The sequence below is a fragment of the Alligator mississippiensis genome, chromosome 6 (assembly GCF_030867095.1).
Source record: "Alligator mississippiensis isolate rAllMis1 chromosome 6, rAllMis1, whole genome shotgun sequence".
NCBI classification, from domain to species: Eukaryota; Metazoa; Chordata; order Crocodylia; family Alligatoridae; genus Alligator; species Alligator mississippiensis.
In genome coordinates this window covers 100,428,222-100,450,629 of record NC_081829.1, presented here as the reverse complement: position 1 = coordinate 100,450,629, position 22,408 = coordinate 100,428,222, and the positions used below count along the sequence as shown (strand labels likewise).

Sequence of the window (22,408 nt, the reverse complement as noted above, 5' to 3'; positions counted from 1 at the left end):
TAATACCTAATGAAAACAGGGACATCTCCCTGAATGAGGTAAATTAATTCCTAATGATGAATAGATGTAGCTAATTAAAACAAATAACTTAGCATCCAGTGGTGAATACGTGCATCTAATTATATTAAATAAAGAGCTAATGATAAATACCTAGCTAATTAGAACAAGTCCACTAGCTAATGATGAATGTATGCATCCAATTAAAACAAAGAACTTAGCATCTCAGATGAGTGCGTGCATCTGATCACGTTAACTAGCTAATGTTAAATATGTACCCAGTAAAAACAAGTAACATATCAAACGATGAATATATGCATCTCATTAACCTAAGTTAATGCTGAATGCTGAATGCATGCATCTAAAGAGTTTAAATACATTAGAGTCTAATGCTAAATATATGCATCTCATTACATTAAGGAAATTAATATCTAATGATGGATACACGCGTCTGTTTGGTGTGTTTCAGGGTTGGGTGGTTGATTTCCGTGAGGACACAAGTGAAGGCGCTCCCAGGGTGCAGCTGGGGGAGCGCGGCGGGTGCCAGGCCGCGGAGCCGGAGCGTCTCGGGGGCACCACCCGCGCACAGGCTCCCCGGGCAGACAGCTGTGCTGGTGCTGGGCCCGCCTGCACCCCAGCAGCGAGGCCTAGCCAGGCCAAGGGCAGGCTCGGGGTCACGTGCGGGGTCACCCTGGCCTGCGCGCTGCACCCCGAGCCCGCCGGCCACGGCCCGGCCCAGCCGCCCGGTTGGGTCGGCAAAGCGGCTGCGGTTTGTGTGCTGGGGGCACGACGCAGAGGTGACGGGGGCATTTCCCCTTCTGTCGTGTGCATCCGTGCAGGCGTGCTGTGAGCGTGCGTGTGCGTGCACAGGGGCGGGCGGGGTACTCAGGGCAGAGGCCTCTGGTGTGAGTCACAGTATCAGCAGCAATGGGTTCCAATGACTACGACCATCACTAGCACTCGTTTATGATTAAAAATTGTAAATGTGAGCAATAAAGGCGTGCTGTGAGGCAGAGCCCGCAGACCCCCCTCCGCCCTTCCGCTCCCTCGTTCTTTATCCCTTGAGCACCCTGCACAGGGCGGCGCCATGTTGAAAGCGGGCACCCCTCTGGCGTCGTCGCCATTCTTATTGCGGGCACGCGCGCCCTGCTGGGGCCCGCCCGGGCCTGCGGCGGCGATGACGTCAGGGCGGGGGGGTGGGAGGGGCGCGGCGGAGTCACGGGAGCGGGCCGGCCAATCAGCGGCGCCCCGCCCTCTGGCACTTTCCCGCGGTGGGAGCCGAAGCCCCGCCCCCTGGTGGCGGCACGGCGCGGCCACGTGGGCTGTGGGCGGGGCGGTGACGCGACCCCGGAGCGTGCAGCGCCGCGCACCCCGCACCGTGCGGTGGGGTTTGGGGGGGGGGGGGGGGGCTGGCGGACGGCCAGAGCTGAGCAGTGCGCTTCCCGGCTCGCCCCTGGCCCTGTCAGCAGGGCTCGGCCCCCGCAACCCGCCGCGCCCCGCACCCACCCCGCGGCAGGCAGGGCGGGGCCGGTGCCCGCGCGTGTGCGCGTCTCTCAGTGCACGCGTGTCTGTCACGCGTGCGCGTGCAGCTAGCTCCGCACATACGGCGCCATTTGTGTGCACGACTGTACGTGTGCGTGCGCGCGCACGCGTGGGCGGCCCACGGGCAAACTGAGGCAGGGCCTCGCCCCGCCCCCCGCACATCCGGCCGCCCCTCCCCCACGCGGAAGGCGCTGCGGCAGCGCGCGCGGTCCCGGGCGGCGGGGGCGCGCGCGGAAGCTGCCGGATCCGGAGCGGCGCGCGCCCGCCCCTCCCCCTCCCCGCCCCCCGCGCGCGCTCCCGCCGCCGCTCCTCCGCCTCCTCCTCGGCCGCCTCCTCCTCCCCGGCGGCGGCGGCGGCGGCGCGCGGAGCAGCGGGAGCGCGCGGCGCGGCCCGGCATGTGAGCGAAGATGTCAGTGGGCTGCGCCTGCCCCGGTGAGTGCGCGCGCCCGCCCCCCCCACCCCCCGGGCCGGGATCGGGGCCGGGGCGCCGTGCCCTCGGGGCCCCCGGGGGGAGGGGCGGGGAGGGGCGCGTGTGCAGCCGTGCGTGCGTGCGTGTGGGCCTGCGTGTGTGCGCACACTGGCCCGTGTGCGGGGAGCGGGGCACAGACCCCCCCCCCCCCCCCCCCGGTGTGCAGGGGCTCGGGCGGTTCGGGGGGGGGGCCGCGTGTGCACAGCCGAGACCACACGTACATGCAGACACACATGTGTGCGCATACGCGTGCGTGCAGACACACGCCTGTGCGCACACGCAAGGGTGCGCGGGTGTGCGTGCACAGCCCACCCGTGCCTGCCCGCGAGTGTGTGCCTGCGTGCGGGCGTGCACATGTGTGTGTGCGTGTGTGTGTGCGCGGGTCCCCCGGCTGCCAAGATGGACGCGCAGGAATCCTGGCAGCGCAGCGGGAGGAGAAGCAGAGACGTAAACAAGCCGGGGGGGAGCGGGCCCTGCGCCGCCCCCCGCGCCCCTCCCGCCCGCGCTGCGGCCCCCCCGCGCGGCTCCGCCAGGCCGGGCCCGGGCAGGGCGGCTGGGCCGCGCGCCAGCCTCCTCCTGACCTCTGGGGGCCGCGGCTTCCCGAGCGCTGCGGGGCTTTCCCCATAGTAACGGCCCCCCGCCTCCCCCCGGCACCGAGCCCGGCGGCGCCCCCGGGACGCAGGACTGCTCTCCCCGGGCAGGGGGGAGCTGCCCGTGCCAGCGTGGCTGCACCCACAGCCGCCGCCTCCTGCCCTCGGCCTTCCCGTCAGCCGCCCGCCCGCCCGCCCGCCCGCGCTGCAGCGGGAAGTCCCCTTCCTGACCCCAGCCCGCGGGGCAGCCGGGCCTGGAGCATGCGGGCTGGCCCGCAGGGACCGAGTTTGTTCCTGCCCCCCGGGGCCTGGCAGCTGACGCCGCTCTTGGGGCGAGCGGATGGTGCCCGGGGATGCCCTCGCCTGCCACGCCATTACCGCATGACCGCGGAGGCTGCGGCAAGGCAGACCCCAGGCACCAGCAGGCAGGGCGGCAAGGAACCAGAGCTGGCCATGGGTGTGCACGCGTGTTCGGCGCATGCATGCATGAGTACACGTGTGATGGGTACGTGTGTGCCCAGCCCATGCTGGCAGGCTGCAGGCGTGTGGGGTCTGGGGTGTTGCCCTGTCCCCCGCAGGACTGAGCTGGGCGGGCGGGGGCCTCCTTGCGCCTCCAGGCCCTGGCAAGCTCCTGACGGTCCCTTGGCTGCTGCCCACGTGTGCCGGGGGGGGCCTGGGGCCTGTGTGCACCGGGGCCGTTCCCCAGTGGCAGGGGTGGTAGCCGCCGCATCCTCCCCCTTGTCTGGGGGCCCGGTCCAGCTGCCTGGGGCGCGGGGTCTGTCCCAGGCTCCGTGCCCCCCGGGCCGGCTGGAAGGCAGGGCCCGGGCTGGGGAGATCGGACAGACGCTGCTGGGGTCAGAGGCCCCTCTGCTGCCTCCGGCCTGCCGTTATCATCCCGCAGCACGGCCGGCCAGCGGCTTCCGGCTGGCGCTGGGCAGGGGCAGAGCCGCAGGAGCCCCGGCCCCCCGGCTCTGCCTCGTCCCCACCGGATGCGGGGACCCCCTCTCTGGGGGGCACGTCCCCCCCAGCTCTGCCACGTGCCTGGCACCAAGGGCCTTAATCTCTGCGGCCAGGGCTGCTCCCGCCAGCCCCACCCGCCTGGCGCCTGCTGATAACAGCCCCCTCCCCCAGGGCCTCCCTGCCGCCCTGGGTCCTGCAGCTGGTTTGGGAAGGGGCTGTGCCGGGGTCTGGTCCCTGGGGCCCCTGCCTCAGTTTCCCTGCCGGCAGCCGCGCATGAGGCTACGCTCTCCCTCGCCTGTCGCAGGGGTGAGCAGGGCCGAGTGGAGGACGTGTTGCTGCGTGCACGCGTGGCGGGGCCGAGCACCTGGGACGTGAGCTCTGGGAGACCGGCGTGGCTGCCCCCGGGCCTGGTGAGTCAGTCGGTGGCCCCGGACGAGGCCTGGCGCTGGGCCTGACAAACCGGCTCGGGCGCGGGGGCCGGGGAGTCTCCTCTCTCTGGAGCAGGCGCCCGGAGCCCCCTCCCAGCACGTCCCAGCTGCAGGGAGCCCAGGGGCTGGGGGGCTCCAGCTCCACGGGGGGCCGGGCCAGGATCAGGGCCCGTGTGCCAGGCGCGTCACTCGTGTCATCGGGGGGCTGGGAAGGCTGCAGGGATGCACGTATGTGCTAGTGCATATGTGTGTGTGCATGTACGTGTCTGGTTGCCTGTGTGTGCAGGTGCACGTGTGTTTGTGTGCATACCTATGTATCCCGTTGCTTGGGTGCAGCGAGTTGGGTAGGCAGCAGAGGGGTACCCATGTGCAGATGCATGTGTGTGCAAGTTTGGATAGGCAGTCTGGGTGTATGCGTGTGCTGGTGCATCCATGAGTGGTTCTGTGTGTGCGCGCATGGCTGGATAGGCAGCAGGGGTGCACACAGGCGCACATGTGTGCACACAGACATATCCAGTTGCGTGTGTGTGTAGCGTTGGGTAGGCAGCAGGGGTGCATGTGCGTGCAGGTGCACATGTGTGTACACATACATGCCCAGTTACACATGTCTGCTGGGTTAGGAAGGCAGCAGTGGTGCACACGTGTGCAGGTGCGTGTGTGTGTACACACATAAATGTCTAGTTGTACATGTGTGCAGGGCTGGATAGGCAGCGGGGGTGCACACATGCAGGTACATGTGGACACACATACGTGCCCACTTGCACATGTGTGCAGGGTAGGGTCGGCAGCTGGACTGCACAGGAGTGGAGGTGCATGCATGTGCATGCTCCCATGCATGTGCAGTGTCTGGGATGCCCCCCCCCCTCCCCCGGGGCTGTCTCTGCCCCAGTTGAGGCCCCGTGAGGTCCCTACCACGCAGGGAGGGTGGGAGGGGGCAGCAGGGAGCAGCCTGGAGACCCCCAGGGCCTGAGTTCTCTACCCCGGCCTAGGCCTTGCACACGCTAGTGCAAGCACCCGGCAGGCCTCGTGCTACAGCAGCAGCCTCGGCTAGGATCCAGGAGCTGCCTGCCCTGCTCCACCCCAGAGGTGGCCGCATCTGGGGCCCAGGCAAGGGTAGGGCGGTGCCTGTGGGCTCTCCTCCCCCGCGCCTCGTTAATTATTAACTCCACGGTCACCAGGAGCAACTCGAGCAGCTGCACTGGGGCGCTGTCGCCGGCATGGGCAGGACGGGGTGCGCAGGGGTGCCAGTGCCTCGCACCCAGGGCCACCTGGTCAGGCCGCTCTCCACACCGAGGTTGGTGGCCTCTTTGCGCCCCAGGGCTCTAGGTCGCCGGGCCCAGCCATGTCCCCTGTGTCGTGTCCTTGTGTCTGCGGGCCCCTCGGCAGGGGTCGTGGGGAAGGCCTGGCCAAGGGCAGCGTGCAGAGGCCTGCGTGCAAGTGCCCGCGTATGGGTGTGCTCCTGGGTGCGCACAGGCCTGTGCTGGTCTGTGCCTGCCTGCACCGCGCTGACACGGGTGTGGGGGCGTGCGCTGCGGGAGCACCGGATGCGGGCAGCCCCTTGGCAGCGTGTGCTGGCTCCCCCCCCAGGGGCCTGGCGGCGGTGGGGGTGGCGCGGCCCAGCTGCGGCTCCTCGGCTTCAGCTGCAGGGAGTCAGGTTTCATCTCCCGAGGTGCCTGGGCTCAGTCCCTGGCGGCGGCGCCGGCAGCTAGATGAATTGTGCGTGTGTGTGCATCTCTCTGCGTGCGTGCACGTACGTTTGTGTGCATGCATGCAAGTATGTGCGTGCCGTTGCATGCACGCGTGCATGTGTGTGTGTTTTTGCAGGTGTGTGCATGTGTCTATGCATGTATGGGTGCAAGAGCGTGCATGTCTCTGCATGTGTATCTCTGCAGGTATGTGTTTGCATGCATGTGTGCTAGCGTGCATGTCTGCACGCATGTGTGTGCCTGTGTGGAAGTGTGTACGTCTTTGTATGTATGCATGTGTGTCTGCAAGTGCACATGCGTGTGTGCAGTGCCCATGCAGGTGCCTTCCCCAGCCCCTGCGGCGCACCCCGCCAGCCCTCGCTCGCAGGCTGCCCTGAGAGACTCCCCGGGTGTGAGTTGAGCGGGGGGCACTCCCGCGCGCCCGCCCCACGTCTGCACCTCCAGGGACCTGCTCTGCTGCTGTGTGCAGCGCCGGGCCTGGCACAGCCTCTGGGGCCCAGGGCACGGGCCCTCAGCCAGTTGGGCGGTGCCGATGCCTCGAGCGCCGGGCTGGGCAGGTCACACCTTGCACCCCCGCGCTGCCAGGCCCCAGGGGCGAGGGGCTGTTGATTTGCTCATTTTGAAGAAATTCAGCTTTCTTCGCATGCCAGAAATTCTCCTCGGACCCGTGGCCGGCCCAGGAGGTCTGAGTCTCTGCGCGCGGCCCTGCCATGGCCCGAGCCCGGAGCCGGCATCTCTGGAAAGCAGTACCAGGAGCTTTTGCTGCATTGCTGTGTCTCCTGCCTTGACCCCCGGCTCCCCTCTCTCCCTGCCACCACTGGGTACCTGGGGCCGGGGCTGCAGCCCTGCGGGTGCCTGGAGCACCAGCCTAGCCCAGTGGCTCTGTGGGGCACAGCCTCATCGCGGGAGGCTTTTACTAAGGCAAGGGCAAGCGAGTGGCTTGGCTTGCTCCGTGCCTGGCGCAGGGGCACTGGGGGAGATGAGGGGACTTGCCCAGGGCTGTGTGAGTCGGTGGCGGAGGAGGAGCTGGAGCTTGTGCTCAGCGCACTGGGCCGTGCTGGGGCCTGGGCTCCTCGTGCGAGAACAGAGGTTTTCGGGCCTTCCGAAGCAGCCGGGTCCTGGCTCCCCGGGCCAGCGACGAGCCCCTGAGGCTGCTGCGGTGTCAGAGCTGTGAAGTTGGTTTCGTGGCATTAGGACGCGTGTTTCTGAGTACAGGGGGGTGGCACCACGCGTGCTGCCGGCGGCTGGCCGGTCTGGGGCTCGGGACACGGGTCAGATTGGGAGAGAGCGTGGCGAGTGCAGCTCGGCCAGGACAGGGCAGGGCAGGGCTGTGGCGCGGGGTGGCAGGATGGTGGAGGGACAGGCCAGGGCAGACTCCTCTGGGCAGAAGGGCAGGCACCTGGCAGCCCCGTGCCCGGAGGATGGCACAAGCCGTGGTCCCAGGCTGGGCACGGCCTTCCCGGCTGGCCCAAGCTGGACGTGAACCCAGGGCCCTGGGGTCGAGGGGGCAGGCTCATTGCAGCCCCCCGCCCCAGCCCAGGCTGACGGGGCCTGTCCGACCCCACTCGTTCCCCTGCCGGCACTGACCCGGACCCGGGCATTATCGGGTCGAGCCCTAATGCAGCCAGGGCTGGAAATGGGTTATTGTCTGTATGGTTTTGCAAAGGTGCCCAGGGCGGGCGCGGGGTCGGCCGCCAGCGTTGGCTCCGCGCACAAGCTGCTGTGAGTCAGTGTGTGCTGGGGCCACGCGTGGCACTGCCGGGACCCTCCGTCCTGGGGTGTCCGAGAGGTGCCCGGCGTGTCCCAGCCGGTTCCTCGCTGGCCTGACCAGGCCGTGCACCCCGGCAGCTCAGGGGGTGCCCCCCAAAGCCCAGCCCCCCGGGGCTCCTGGGGAAGCCCCCCGGGGCAGAGCCCGGGTCCCCCTCAAGCTGCCGGGGGGCCGGGGCGCTGGGGTTGCCCGGCGCCGTCTGGGGCTGGCTCGGGCTTTTGTTTTTCTCAGGCTGTGCGCGGCACAGCCCTCCCTCTCCCCGCCTCCTCCTGCCCGTGCGGAGCGCAGCCCCCGGAGCCGAGCCGGAGCCGGGGAGGAGGGCGCGCGGCGGGGCGCGGCGGGGCGCGGCGGGGCGCGGGGCGGAGGCCGTGCGGGCGACGGTGCCCGCCCAGCCGTGCGCACCGGCGCGGAGCCCCCAGCCCGGCGAGGCCCTGCGGGCAGTGGCGACGGCGGCAGCAGCCATTGTTCAGGGGGAAGCTCGCAAACAAAGGGCTCGGTGCGCTCGCGGAGCCGGCCTGCGGCCTGCCGGGAGCCCCGGCCCCGGGGAACTTCGCCACCGCCTCCCCCGGCCCCTGCCAGCTCCATGGCCTGGCAGCCGGGCACCGCCGACGCCTGCTAAGTTTGCAGCCGCTGCCTTCTCCCCGGTAAGTGCCCACGGGCCACGGGGGCAGCGGTGCGGGCGCCGGGTGCCCGGCTCGGTTCGGCTCAGCCCGGCCCCGCTCCGTGCCCTGGCGGGTGTCAGTGCGCCGGCGAGCGGGGGCTGTGCCGGGGCCGGGGGGAGGCGGGAGCCGGGCTCCGTGGGCCGGAAAGTTTGTCCACGCGCGGCCGGGCCCCCCAGCCCCTCCCAGACGCTTCCCGGCGGCTGCATGTGCACGGTTCCGGCGCGGGAAAATGGGGGGCGTCCGAGCCCCGGCAGCTGCTCCTTGCCCCCGAGCACCTGTTGGGGGGCAGTGCCACCCCCACACCGGCATGTGGCCCCTTCATTGTGAAGCTCCTGAGGGCCCCCCCCAAGCACTGGACCCGCCGGTCCTGTCCTGCATGTGCTGTCGTGGGCGTGGGGCTGAGCACGGCACACTCGTGGCACTAGTGACTTTGTGCCCGGGCCCGCAGGGGACTACTCTGGGGGCTCTTGCCCTGCTCTGTCAGGGACGTGCCCGGCTGCGGGGCTGGCACGGGCACAGGTGCAGGTGGTGCCAGGCTGCGTGGGCTAACGAGGCTCGCTCGTCAGCACGGCCGGGGGGCAGGCTGGACCCCTGCTCTGTTGTCAGCAGAGGGGCGAGGGGTGCAGGGTCCGGCCGCCTCGTCCTGGCTGAGCTGTGTGACGGAGTGAGCTGTCCCCCCGGCGCGGGTGTCTGTTGTGTTCTGCAGACGTACAGCGCTGAGTGCGGCGCGGCCGCAGCACCGAGCCGCTGCGTGTGTCGGGGGTTGGCTGCGGGCCCCTGGCCCTGGCATCCCAGTCGGGTCCCATCCAGCATCTTCCCCTGGCTCCGGCAGGGCTTGGGGTCTCTGCTGGACCCTTGTCCCCGGCCTGGCTGGAGCAGGTGGGTGCAGAGTTGGGCCCCGGGGGGGAGACGCGGGCAGCACCAGAGCGGCCCCGATCCCTGGATCCGTTTGGGGGGAGGAATCCGGCCTGCCCCTGCACGTTTCGGGGGGAGGCAGATGGCGATGCCTGGGCCCTGGGTGCTGGGCTGGTCACTCAGCACTCACAGAATCAGGCCCGTGCCTGCCCACAGCCTCCTGGAGGGTCCCTGGCACGGGACGATGACCGGGTTGGGGCGCGGGTCCCTGCCCGCTGCAGCCCAGGGCCAGTCCTGGCCCCGACGCTGCAGGGAGATTCCCCGGCTCCGTTGGGCTCGAGGCTCCTGCTCCCTGGCGCTGGGGCGGGCAGAGCGAGGCAGCCTCGTGGATCCGGTGCCCGGCTGCGTCGTCGCTGTGCCCCCAGCACGGGGTGGGGGCGGCTGGAGCTGCCAGGGAGCGGGCAGCGTGCCGCGGAGCCCCAGCACCCGGGGTGCAGAGAGCATTGCAGCCTCGGTTGGTTTTCCTCGCAGCTGCGTGGGGAGTGGGGAACCTGGGGGCCAGCATGGCACCCCGGCCCAGGGGGGGTCCTGGGGCAGGGGGGCACTGCTGGCGGCTGGCATCACAGCTCTTGCGCTCAGGATCGGGGCCCATGGGACAGCCCAGCCCAGCCCAGCTGCAGCCTCCCTTCCCTGGCCCCAGTCCCCCGGGATGATGCCACGGGCCTGCCCCGAGCAGGGGGCAGCGTGGGGGTGTCACAAACCGCGCGTGCTTCCTGCTGCCCTCGTGCCAATCCCGTGGGTGCCAGCCCTGGGCCCAGCCGGGTTGCAAGGCAGCAGGTCGGCCTGGCGGGGCTGTGCCGGAGGCGGGGGAGCTGCGTCGGGCACGGGGAGCCGGCGGTCTCCCCACGGCTGGCCAGGCCTGGCGGGGCCGGCCCCACCTCTGGCAGGCGGCAGGCGGAGCGTCCCGGCATGCACCGCTGTCCTGATGCAAATGTAGGCGGGCCGGCAGGGCTGCAGCGGTGCAGGCTGGGAGCGAGTGCCTGGGCCGTGGTGGGGCTGGGCTCCAGCGGGGGCTGGCCCACCCCGACCCCCAGCAGGTCTGGGGGAGTCAGAGCAATGGGGCCAGACCCTGATGCTGGCTCCCCCCGGCCAAGTGCGTAGCTGGAAGACATTGCCTGCAAGAGGCATGCACCCCGGGAGTGGCCCCAGGCATTTGGCCCCCCGTTGCACCCCGGCCCCTCGTCTCCGGCCTGCTCCAAGCGTGGGGGGCCTGGCCGTAGCCGCCCGCAATGACGATGCGTTGTTTGCATCTGCTGGGGCTGGGCAGTGCCCTCGCAGGGGTGCAGGGGGTGTTGGAGCCGGCGTCCCAGTGCTGGGGCAGAGGGCATGCGGGGCAAAGTGAGGGGTGGAGGGTGTTCATCAGGCTGATATAGGCAGGGGTGAGGGGGGTGTGCATGCATGCGTGTCTGCTTGTGTGTTTCTGAGGCTGATACAGGTAAAGGGATGTGTGTGTGTCTTTGCACTCCTGAGGCTGATACAGGCAGAGGGGTGTGCACGCGTGCGTGCAGATGTGTGTGTGTGCACGGGTGCATAGGCGTTCCTGAGGCTGATGCAGGCAGAGGGGTGCACGTGTGCACGTGCGTGTGTTCCTGAGCTTGCAGGGAGCTGGCGGTGCGTCCCGGAGGAGCAGGAAGCCCCAGGGAGGGCTCAGACCAGCAGCAGGTTTATTGCGACCCTGGGGACGGGTGCGACAGGACTCCTTGCCCGGGCACTAGCAAGACCCGTGGGAATGGGAATTCCCAGGGGAGAGGCTGCCCCAGCCCGAGTGGTGCCCAGGAGGGGAGCCTGGACCGGGAGGGACCCGAGGCCCCGATCCTCCCAGGATCCTCTCCGGGCAGGTGCAGAGGCACGTGCTGCCAGCTGTGCCCGGTGCTGCCTTGCTGGAAATGTCCCGAATGTCCCAGGGCTTGTGCAGGGGATGCAGCGGGGCGACGGTGCTGGGTGGTGCGTGGGTCTGGGAGGCAGGAGGCTGCCCAGGGCAGGGTCCTTGGGTGTGTCAGACCGGGGTGACTCCGGTGCGTGGGTGAGAGCAGATGCTGGGGGGGAGGGAGGGGGCTCGCTACTAAAGTGGCTTTTGTTTGACCTGAAATACCTTGCACGGGGGCGGGGGGCTGCGGCAGCTGCATGCCACGGAGCACTGCTGTCTGGAGCAGGGCCAGCCAACCTGTGGCACACGTCTGACAAGTGGCACAGGCAGCCTCTGCGTGTGTGACACGTGGGAGTCAGGGAGGGAGCGGACGGGAGAGCAGCAGAGGGCGGGTGGCAGAAAGCAGAGCAGTGGATTGTGCAGGGGAAGGGGGTGGCGGTGGTATTTGGGGAGGGTCCAGGGCTAACCTGGAGTACAGGTCAGTCCCCGCCACCCTCGGGGACGTGTCTGTGCGGGGGGGGGAGGTTTGGTGCCCCGCGCTGGGGGATGCTCCCGGCACAGACCTGGGTCCGCTTGGCCACGGTGGGCGGCCGCTTCGTGCAGCGGGTCCCGTCCGAGCGCTGAGCCGGTGGCACGGCCGGGTGCTCCCCTCGGCCCCCCCTGGCCCAGCCTGCAGGGAGCACCCCGCCGGGGGCCGGGATGGCGCGGTCGGGTCTCAGCGCCACCCTGGCTCTCTGCCCCCGTCTGTCTCGGGCTCCCCGCGCCCAGAACCTCTCAGGCCATTTGGCTTCGCTCCTAAAAGCTGGTTTTCCAAGCCGGTTTTGTGCCTGTTACGGGCCCGGTGATTCCTCTCCAAACACGGCTTCACATGTGTGAGCAAAGCGGCACGACGTGTGCTGCTGGAACAGCCCCCACCTTTCTGCTCCACGTGTCGGGGGGTTTTAATCCTCCCCCAGAGGCGCTGGGGATGGGGCTGTGCCAGTGCTCCTGCTGGCACCGACCCCGCAGGGTCCTGGCTGGGGGGTCTTGCCCCCACGCTCGGGCTCAGCCCCAGCTGCACTGGGCAGGAAGGGATTTCCCCCTGCTCAGACTGGTTTGCAGTGGGGGGGGATGTCCTTCCTCTGCAGCGGGGGCCCAGCCTGGTCTGGGCTCTCTGCAGCACCCGTGACCCCCGGCGGCAGCAGGGCGTTGGTGGCTGCGGCCCCGCTGCTTTCCCCTGTTTTGCTCAGGAAAGCCGCTCTCCGCCCACGGGCCCGGGCAGCACAGGGGCTGGACCCAGCGTCGGCTCCGCTCCCCCTCGGCCCCCGCACTTAAGCTGCTGTGCAGCTTCGCAGGCTGCCTGGGACCGTCCCTTTTCATGCTGAAACGTGATGACGCCGCGTTTCCCCTGCAGACACCATCGGCCCCTTGGCCGCATGCGAGTCCCAGGGCCGCGGCGCTGGCTGGGAGCTGCGGGGTCGCATCCAATCCAAGCCCTGCCTGGGGCAGGATCCACCCTGACAAAACCAAAACCTGACAAAGCCCCGTGTCTGACCTTGGAGCAGCGCCCCTCTGCCCTGCCGGAGCGGGGTGCCAATCGTCGCCCCGAGGCCGGGAACCTGAGGCGCGCAGTGGGGTGGCACGGTGTCGCCGGAGCCCGGGTGCTGTTCCCTGACGCTGAGAGACCCCAGGAGTCCAGGTCCCAGCCCCCCGCACTTAACCCGCTAGCCCCCCGTCTCTGCAGGGCCGGGAGAGGGCCCAGGCGTCCTAGCCCCAGCCTCCTGCTCTTTGCCCAGCTGGGAATAGAGGCCAGGCTCCGACCGCTGCGCCGTACTGCCGCCCTGGACGGGGCTGAGCTGGGGGTGGGGGAGACGGCCCTGAGCTGCTGGGGGGGACCCAGAGCCGATGCAGGCTTGTCTATCTGTGCTGTGCCCGGTCCCGGTGCGGTGGGGCTCGAGGTGGGCGAGGGCTTGGGGGGCTGGGGGTGGCTACAAACTCCCCGCCGGCCAGGCCTGGCCTTCCCCAGCCGCACGGGTCCGCTGTAGGAAGGACACAGCCCAGCAAGGGTGCTCCCCGGGCACTGGCACGGGTGGGGAAATTGAGGCAGGGATGGGGAGAGCTGGGACACGGGCGCCAGAGGCTGGAGGGGTTCCAGGAGCTGCTGGGTCAGGATCAGGCCCACTCCCACCCCCAGCCTGGGGCAGCAGAGACCTGTGCGGGGGTGCTGGGGGCTGCGCGAGCTGCGACGCATTGATTTTACCAGGCCGAGGCTGGCTCCTGCCAGGGCTGGCACCGGGCCCCTCCCTTGCATAGCTGCAGCCCACTGACCCGCGAGTGATGCCCCTGCTGCAGCTGCGCCCCCCCCGCCATCGCGGGCCCTTGGCTGGCTCCCGGGCGCAGGGCACCAGCTCCAGCCCCGTCGCGCTCAGACACCAGCGCTGCCCAGACACGGCGGCTCCAGAGAGGCCGGGTTGGGATCAGCGCTGGGCTCTCTCTGGGGGCTGGGCTGGCGCCGGGTGGGAGGGGCTGGGCCCCGATCCTGGCTGGGGGAGGCAGAAAGGGGGGTTGGCACCTGCCAGGAGAGGGTCTTGGGGGGGCTTCATGGGGCTGGCCCCTCTGTGCTGCCAGGGTTCGGGGCCACAAGCTGCACTGACCTGCCCATCGTCTCTCCCCCAGGCTGTTCCTCCAAGTCGTTCAAGCTGTACTCGCCAAAGGAGCCCCCCAACGGCAACGCCTTCCCCCCCTTCCACCCAGGCACCATGCTGGATCGAGATGTGGGGTGAGTGGGGCTGCGTGGGGGGAGGCGTCACACGGTCATAGAGTGCCAGGGCCGCGGAGCGGGCAGGGACCTGCAGGGTCACGTCCAGTCCTGAGCAGGACCAGCCCCGTCCAAACCAGCCCAGACAAACCCTGTGTCCGACCTCAGAGACGCACGGTACAGTCGCCCTGACACAGCCCCTGGCATCGCCCCCGCCTCCGCAATAGAGGAGGGCCACAGGCATCAACGTGCTGCTGCTGCTGGGGGGGGTCGTGGGCGCTGCAGAGAGCCCAGGCCAGGCTGTGCCCCCGCTGCAGAGGAAGGCAAACCCCTCCAGTACACACCAGTCTGAGCAGAGGGGAAAGCCCTTCCTGCCCCAGTGCAGCGTGGGGCTGAGCCTGAGCGCGGGGGCAAGACCCTCCACCAGGACCCTGCGGGGTTGGTGCAGCAGAAGCACTGGCACAGCCCAGCCCCATCCCGCGCTGCCTTGGGGGGAGGCTTCGACCCCCGACACATGGAATAGAAAGGGGTGTGGGGGGGAGCAACCAGCACAGGACACCCCACAGCGGAGCATGGGCATTGCTGCACCTGGATCCTCCCCCCCCAGTGCCCGTCCTGCCTCTCCTTGAACCCTGCAGTGATGGAGAGTCCCCTCAGTTCCCTGGTCTCTATTCCCCCGAGCGCCCCCCGGGCCCAGTGCTGGTGCCCATCGGGTCAGGTCCAGCACCCTCGTGCTTGCTTGTGTCTCCACAGTCCCACACCCATGTACCCGCCGACGTACCTGGAGCCTGGCATCGGGTAAGTAGGAGCTGCGGTGGGGGAGGCACGCACAGGCCTGGCAGCTGAGCCCTGCGTGTGCATGCGTGTGTGTGCAGGGAGCTGCCTCCCTGCTGGGTGCTCGGAGGAGCGTGTGCCCGCGTGGTGTATACGTGTGGGCACAGCTGCCCCCTGCTGGGTGCTGTCACGCTCGTGGTGGCACACGCCTGTTGTGTCCATGCAGCAGCTGCCGATGCCTCCTCAGCTCCTGCCCCCTGTGCTGGCTGGGGGGGCAGCACCATACATCCGCCTGGGCACCTCGGGGTCTGGGCACGCCCCTGGTGCTGGTGTCCAATTTGCAGGGGGGCAGGCAGGGCCGTCCTGCCCCCACACAGCCCCTTCGGTCCCAGGGACAGAGCCCTGAGCCCCACGGGTACGCGGCTGGGCTGGCGCAGCTGGGAGACTAAGCGTCCTGTGCCCGGGCTGCTGGGGGGGCGCAGGGCCTGTCGCCTGCCCCTCGCCTGGCTCTGACAGCGCCCTGCGCTCTCCCGGCAGGAGGCACACGCCGTACGGGAACCAGACCGACTACCGGATATTTGAGCTCAACAAGCGGCTGCAGAACTGGACAGAGGTGTGGGCCTGGGAAGGGGTCAGGGGCCTGGGAGAGGGTCTTGGGGGCCCAGGCAACATAGGGGAGGTCAGGGTAGGACCTGGCTGGGGCAGAGGGGGTGCCAAGATGGTCATATGGGTGGTACTTGGTGCCCAGCCCCTGGAAGACCCTGCCCCTTCCTCATGTGCTCAGCTGGGCTCCTGAGCTCCGGCCAGGGGTGTGGAGGCCTGGCCATGCCCAGATGCCGCCATGTTTTCCACCCAGGAGTGCGACAACCTGTGGTGGGACGCTTTCACCACCGAGTTTTTCGAGGACGATGCCATGCTCACAATCACCTTCTGCCTGGAGGATGGACCAAAGAGATACAGTGAGTGCCCCCCCGCCAGCCTCTCGGTCCTCGCGGGTCATCCTGGAGCCGGCCCCACGAAGGCTGATGCTACACAAGGGCTAAAGGCTGTCTTGACCTAGGGCCGGGCCCCCAGCTTCCCCCGGGTCTGTGGGTCCGTGGCTGTGTGGTCTGGGGCTGCATGGATCTGCTGTATAGCCCCAGCATGGGCATGGAGACAGGCTTGGTAAGGAGAACCAGCTGGCTGCTCAGAGACCCACCTGATGGGCACCTTGGAGATGCTGGGTGCCCTGGGGACAGAGGCCTGGAAGGCAAACCCCAAAGCAGAGCGGAGAAAGCAGAGACGGGGTCCGGCCTCACCCTGCCTGGTGTCCCCGGGGAGGAGGGGGACTGCCCCGCTGTCCTGGCAGCAGATGCCCCCTGCCTGTCTCACGCCTCCAAGAGGATCTAGAGGAGCTGGAGAAGGTTCAAAGAAGGGCAACAGGGGTGATGAGTGCCGTGGAGGGACTTCCATGTGAGGGGAGACTGATGGGGCCAGGCCTGGTCGGCTTAGACAAGATGTTGGAGGGGGCACAGGAGGAGAGATTGGACACGTGCTTGAGGGACAGGGGCATCGGTCGCTATTGAGCAGGGAGCGCGGGGCACAGCCTCTGCATCAGACCTGCCTGGACCTTGAAGACCGCAGGAGAGAGGAGCAGGGTCAGACCCGGTCACTTTTCCTCCACCCTCTGCCCGCGTGACACCGGAGACTGGGCAGGACGAACCGGGGTCTGACCCCGCACAGGGCATCTCTGATGTTCTTACGTCCCCTGGCTGGGGAGTGCTTGGTGGGGCTGGCTCTGGGGCGAAGGTGGCTGACACCGTTTTCCCTTCCCGCCTGCAGCAATCGGCCGGACGCTGATCCCCCGCTACTTCCGCAGCATCTTCGAGGGGGGCGCCACGGAGCTGTACTATGTGCTGAAACACCCCAAGGAATCCTTCCACAACAACTTCGTGTCCCTCGACTGTGACCAGTGCACCATGGTGACCCAGCACGGCAAGCCCATGTTCACCCAGGTAGGGGTCACGGCTGCACGGCCTCCCATGGCCACCGCCACTTGCCCTCCTCCTCCAGGGGCCCCGGGACTGACCTGCCCCCATGTCCCCACGACTTCCTTAGAGCTGCTCTATGGCACTTGTGTGAGTGGAGGTTGCCCTTGCCAGCCTGGGCACCCCGTCCTGTGACCATCTATGCCCCGGCCTGCTGCGCCAATGGGCTCAAGTGCCGGCGGTCACGACCCATGGGTCCAGGCACCGGGAGCTGGCTTGTGCCTGCCCGTCTGGCGGGTGCCGCACATGGCATCTCATCTCCTGGCATCCCCCGCGCACTGCGCAGGCCGTGATGCCCTGCGGAAGGTGACCTACCGGGCCCTGGGCTGGGGGTGGGCAGTGCGGGGAAGGGGCACGGTGGTGGTCTCCGGTGCCAGCATGACGGGGCCTCTTCACAGGTGTGCGTGGAGGGGCGGCTCTACCTGGAGTTCATGTTCGACGACATGATGAGGATAAAGACGTGGCACTTCAGCATCCGGCAGCACCGGGAACTCATCCCCCGCAGCATCCTCGCCATGCACGTGAGTGCACACACGTGTACACGCACATGCAGGCGCGGTTGCCATGTGCCGGGGGAGCCCACACCTGGTGCACGTTGTGGCATTCACGTGTCTCCCACAGGGTGGGAAAGGGAGGGGGGGTGCTGGGCTGTCTCCCCTGGGCCGGGGGGCTCGGGAGAGTCTGGCTAAAGGGTCTCAGCCTCCTGCATGCATGGGTTGGGCAGAGCTGGGGTGGGGGGACGCAGCCGCTGTTCCCAGCTTGGGGGCTGATGCGTCGCTGTCTGCCCCCAGGCGCAGGACCCCCAGATGCTGGACCAGCTGTCCAAGAACATCACGCGCTGCGGGCTCTCCAACTCCACCCTCAACTACCTCCGAGTGAGTGTGGGATGGGGAGGGCAAGCGGGGCGGGCTGCCAGAAACCCCGGTTCTCCGTCCGCGTCTTGGGACCCCAGCCAAGACTGGCACGGGCTGAGCTTGTGGCTGCCCAACCTGACCCTCTATGCAGGGAAGGAGCTGCCACCGCCGCCACCGGGCGACGGAGCAGGCTGGCAGAGGGCAGAGGCCCAAGCACAGTGGAGAAGTGCCCAGGAGAGAGCCCTGTCCCGTGGCAAAGGCCCTGAGGCGTCTGGGCTGCTCTGGGGGCTGCAGCTCTGGGTCCTGGCAGGGGCAGCTCGAGGCCTCGTGTCTCTGGCTGCCGTCCTGGAGCTCAGAGTCTGCCAGGCCCCTTAGCGCCGAGCCCCAGGGTGGGGGGCACAGAGCGGTGCCATGAGGGCTGTTGCTCTAAATGCAGCTTTGGGCAGCCGCTGGCGGGGGAGGATCCAGGTGCAGCGATGCCTGTGCTCTGCTGTGGGGGGTACCCGGGTTCTGGGGGTGCAGGATGCTCCCCCTTTCCCTTTCTGCTCTGTGTGTCTGGGTGTTTTTAAAGCTCCCCCAGAGGCGCTGGGTGCTGCAGCCCAGGCTGGGGATGGGGCTGGGCTGTGCCAACGCTCCTGCTGGCACCGACCCTGCAGGGTCCTGGCAGGAGGGTCTTGCCCCCCGTGCTCAGGCTCAGCCCCATGCTGCACTGGGGCAGGAAGGGATTTCCCCCCTGCTCAGACTGGTTGCACTGGGGGGTTTTGCCTTCCTCTGCAGCGGGGGCACAGCCTGGGCCTGGGCTCTCTGCAGCGCCCATGACGCCCTGGCAGCAGCAGGCCAATGGTGGCCGCGGCCCCCCTGTATCCCAGGGCGGGGGCAATGCCTGGGGCTGTCAGGGGTGACTGTCTTGCGGCACCGAGGTCGGACGCAGGGGTTATCTGGGCTGGCTTGGATGGAGCTGATCCTGCCTCAAGCTGGGCTGGGGTTGGGTGTGACCGTGCAGCTCCCTGCGCGCCCCCGCGGCTCCCGGACTCCGTGATCCCGTGATGCAGCTGCTGGGCGCGGATGTGGAGAAGGGCTAGTGGGGCTAAGTCATGCAAAGGAGTCATTGCCTGTTGATGAGACGTGCAAATCGGCATCTCACCTGGTCCACCCAGGGCGGCCGCTGGGCAGGAGCAGGAGGGTGTTGGGGCCGTGGTGGGCTCTGGCCTCCCCACCGTGCCCCTGGACGCCGTACAAGGCCGAGCCTGACCCCTTCCTCCCGCAGCTCTGCGTGATCCTCGAGCCCATGCAGGAGCTGATGTCGCGGCACAAGACCTACAGCCTCAGCCCACGCGACTGCCTCAAGACCTGTCTCTTCCAGAAGTGGCAGCGGATGGTGGCACCGCCTGGTGAGGGCCCTGCCGGCTTCCCCATCTATGTGGGGGGGGTCCCAGAGCACTGGCTCTGCCTGGAGCCGCGGGTGGGGGGGCTGAGCCCGTGCCTGCCCAGGTACCATTCCCAGCCCTGCCACCGAGTCCCCGGTGAAGAGTCCTTAGCCCTTCCCGCTCGGTGGTGCTGGGCAGGGTGGGAGGGAGAGCAGTGGAGCAGGTGGAGGCCGGGGGCAGTAACCAGACGTGTGCCCCCAGCCGAGCCGGCGCGGCAGCAGCCCAGCAAGCGCCGGAAACGGAAGATGTCGGGGGGCAGCACCATGAGCTCAGGCGGGGGCAACACCAACAACAGCAACAGCAAGAAGAAGAGCCCGGCCAGCACCTTCGCCCTCTCCAGTCAGGTACCTGTAAGCATCCCCTTTCCATTCTCTCTTCCTTCCTGGCCCCGGCGCAGCCCTCTCCCTCCCGCCCGTGGCGGCACGGGGCCTGGCAGGCTCGCGGCCAGCCTCGTGGGCAGGGACGGCCTCTCCCTGCAAGGATGAATAGCAAGGCTCTACGCTCCCCAACCCCTCCCAGTGCCCCCATGGGGTGATGGGGCTTGCTGGGCTCGCTCGTGCCCGCATGGACCTAAGCGTACCCAGTCCCTGCTGCCTGGGGTTCAACTGTGGGCACGGTTGGCAGTGCCAGCACCTGGCGCTAGAGCAGGGACCCCGGGAGGAGAGGGGCGCAGGGAGACCGGGCCCAGCTGGCGAGCCCCCCGCATGGGGTCCCCTTTCAGGGGCAGTTGAGATGCCCCGTCCCAGCGGGAGGGTGCGGGGGGCTGCCAGCTCCGTGGAGGTGGTTGAGGTCCAGGACCTAAGAACGGAGCTGCCCTGTGCTGGGTCAGAGCCAGGTCCGTCCTGCCACGGGCATGCCGGATGCAGTTCACGGATGCCCCCAGCGACTTCCCCGCACTCCCTGCTCAGCAGCGACCGATGCCCCTTTCCTCCAAGCATGCGTCCAACATGAATCTGGCTGATCTCTCAGCTTCCACCGCACCTGGGGGCCACGAGCTCCCCTTTCATGCCCCACTGGGTGGAAGAGCAAGTCCCGGTGTTGGTTTTAAAGGACCTGCCTCCTAGTTTTGTGCAGTGACCAGTCCTTGCCCGGCGAAAGACAGTCGGGGATAAACCCCCGGTGCTTTCTCTTCTGCGTTTGCCCCGGGCTGGGCTGGGAGGCACGCTGCCAGCCCTTGAGGGGCCATGAGGGTGGCTGCAGGCACCAAGCGGGGGTCTGGGAAGGCCTCGGAGGGCCGGGCTCGCCTCTGCCTCGATTATGTTTCGGGACCGTCTCCCCTTTCAGGATGTGATGGTGGTGGGCGAGCCGACGCTGATGGGCGGGGAGTTCGGGGACGAGGACGAGCGGCTCATCACGCGGCTGGAGAACACGCAGTTCGACGCGGCCAACGGCATCGACGACGAGGACAGCTTCAACAACTCGCCCGCCCTGGGCGCCAACAGCCCCTGGAACAGCAAGCCGCCCTCCAGCCAGGAGAGCAAGGCGGAGAACCCCACCTCGCAGGCGTCCCAGTAACGGCCCGGCCCGGCCCGGCGCCCGCGGACTGAGTCCCAACCGATCTACCTGTACGTTTGCAAAGGAGAGTGACTGCGGCGGGACGCGGCCTGGCCCCGGGGGCGCCCGCCGGCCCGGCCCTGCCCTGCCCCCTGCCCCCAGGCTGCAGACAGCTTGCGATGGCGCCCCGGCCCCCTCCAGACACGTCCCGCCACCCCTGCCTCTGCACGCCAGACCCCCCTTCTCCCTCGGGGCAGGGCGAGCGGGCTTGGCTTCATTCCCCCCTTCCCCTGCTCCCCTCTTCTCTCTCTTTCTCTCTCCATCTCATCCGCCCGGCAGCCCCCTCGACTGGAAACCCGCCGCCGGCTGCGCGCCAGGACTGATCACTGGCGCCCGCCCCGGGGACCCGGCAGCAGAGCCGCGGGCGCTGGGTGTGGGGGCGCAGGGCCAGCCACAGGGAGCCGGGGCTGGGCCCCTGATCCAGGGGGGTCGCTCAAGGCAGCACCTCCTGCGGGCATTGGGCCGGGGGGGCCTGGCCTGGGGTCCAAGAGCGCTGGGGGGCAGAGCTTTGTACAGAGGAGCTGGGCGGCAGGGCCAGGAGGGACCAGGGCCGGGCACCAGCGCCCCAGCTGCCCCCCGCTCCCCTCTCGCCGCGGCCCCGGGCTCCCGGTTTGCTTTTTTTTTTTTTTTTTTTTTTTTAATAATATTATTAAACTGGTAAGTTAAAAAGCAAAAAAGAAAAAAAAAAGCCCCCCCACACCTGCCACCCCCTCCCCACTTTTTGTACCGTCTCCTCGGCCTCTCGGGCGTCTCCTTTTCTATACCCGGTTCAGAGAGCTTCAGACCAAGGAGAGACTTTGCAGACTTCCCTCCGGACCCCCCGCCCCCCGTGGGGCTGGGGTGGCCCCCTCTTCCCCGGGCCCCCGCGGATGTGTGTGCTGTTGTCCCCGTCCCCGTCCCCGTGCCGCCCCTCGGGTTTGTGTACCTCGTGCTTGTACATTTGCGCGCTGTAGCCAGTGTGTGCGACTGTTCTTTCCTGTGTTCTCACTAGAGCAGCTGCCTCCGTCGGTGTTAGGGAAACACGAATACCAATGGCCACCATTTCCTCTCCTCCTTTTTTTCAAGGCGATTTGTTCCTTCCCCGGAGGCTGGGGCAGGGCCGGGCTGGGGGGTGACGTGGCACCGGGCACGGCCTGTGTAAATGAAGGGGGCTCATCCGCCCACTGGGGCGGGGGGACCTGATGGGGGCTGACCTGAGGCCGGATCCTGGAGGGGCTCCTCCGGGCCAGGCAGCAGCCCCGGGACCCCGTGTGCCACGGCTCCTGGGAGGTGCCGCCACATTGCACGTGCCCCAGCAGCACGTGGCAGCCGTGTCCTGGCAGCCCCCAGGCGTGGGCTTGGGGGGGTTGTGTGTGCAGGGGCAGCAGCAGCACCCCTCCCATCTCCTGCTGTGGCCGTGGCTGGAGGGCAGGGGCCCAGCTCCGTGGCAAGGGAGCGTGGCTCTGGAGGGGCCCTGTTTTGTTGCTGGTTGCTCGGGGGCAGCCTCCAGCTCCCAGCCCCAGCCTGGCACTCGCAGGGCCCGGGATCGTGGCCCTGGGGCTGGGGCAAGCTCTGTCCCTGCCCTGGCCGCGGGGCTGGGACCGGGGGTGCAGGAGCCGGGCCGAGGGGGTCCGTGTAGCATGGATGAGACCAGGACACGTGGCTCCTGCCCCGCCCCCCACTATATGCACAGTAGCCCCGCCCCCTGGGCGCTATACAGATGACAACCCTACCCCCGGGCACTATACAGCCAGTAGCCCCGCCCCCTGGGCACTATACCGATGATAGCCCCGCCCCCTGGGCACTATACAGGCAATAGCTCCGCCTCCTGGGTGCTATACAGATGGTGACACACCCCAGCCCCGCCCCCCGGGCACGATCCAGGCGGTGACGCGTCCCCCGGCCCCCCGGGCACTATACTGCCTTTTCCTCCCTCCCCGCATAGTTTGTGCCATTTATGAGTCATGTACGGTACCAATAAAAGCGACTTTTTGGTTCGACGCTGCTCCGGGCTCTGATTTCCACGCGGCGCCCACCCCCGCGGGGCCGGCCCCTGGCTCGTGCCTGCGGCCGGGCACCGGCCCAACGGTCCCTGGGCCTGGGGCCTAGTGCCGGGGCCTGGCCCCGGGCCAGAGCTGCACCCTGGGCCGAG

At 68.5% G+C, this 22,408-nt stretch overlaps 1 protein-coding gene across 7 annotated transcripts; it reads left to right on the top strand.

Moving 5' to 3' along the window:
- The first annotated feature begins 1,834 nt into the window (after nt 1-1,834).
- Nucleotides 1,835-22,254, top strand: LDB1 (LIM domain binding 1). Of its 7 annotated transcripts, none has more exons than XM_059730245.1 (12): nt 1,835-1,971; nt 13,560-13,662; nt 14,395-14,439; nt 14,642-14,830; nt 14,953-15,028; nt 15,272-15,374; nt 16,237-16,409; nt 16,841-16,963; nt 17,234-17,317; nt 18,564-18,687; nt 18,925-19,067; nt 20,008-22,254. In XM_059730245.1, exons 1-12 carry the CDS (start codon nt 1,947-1,949, stop codon nt 20,236-20,238), a joined length of 1,419 nt encoding a protein of 472 aa, XP_059586228.1. In that variant the 5' UTR covers nt 1,835-1,946; the 3' UTR covers nt 20,239-22,254. The 7 variants fall into 7 exon arrangements, with proteins under 7 accessions (XP_059586228.1, XP_059586227.1, XP_059586233.1 ...); XM_059730244.1 differs by having other exon boundaries at nt 18,925-19,073; XM_059730248.1 differs by lacking the exon at nt 1,835-1,971 and adding an exon at nt 5,204-5,280 and having other exon boundaries at nt 18,925-19,073.
- Nucleotides 22,255-22,408: the final 154 nt, after the last annotated feature.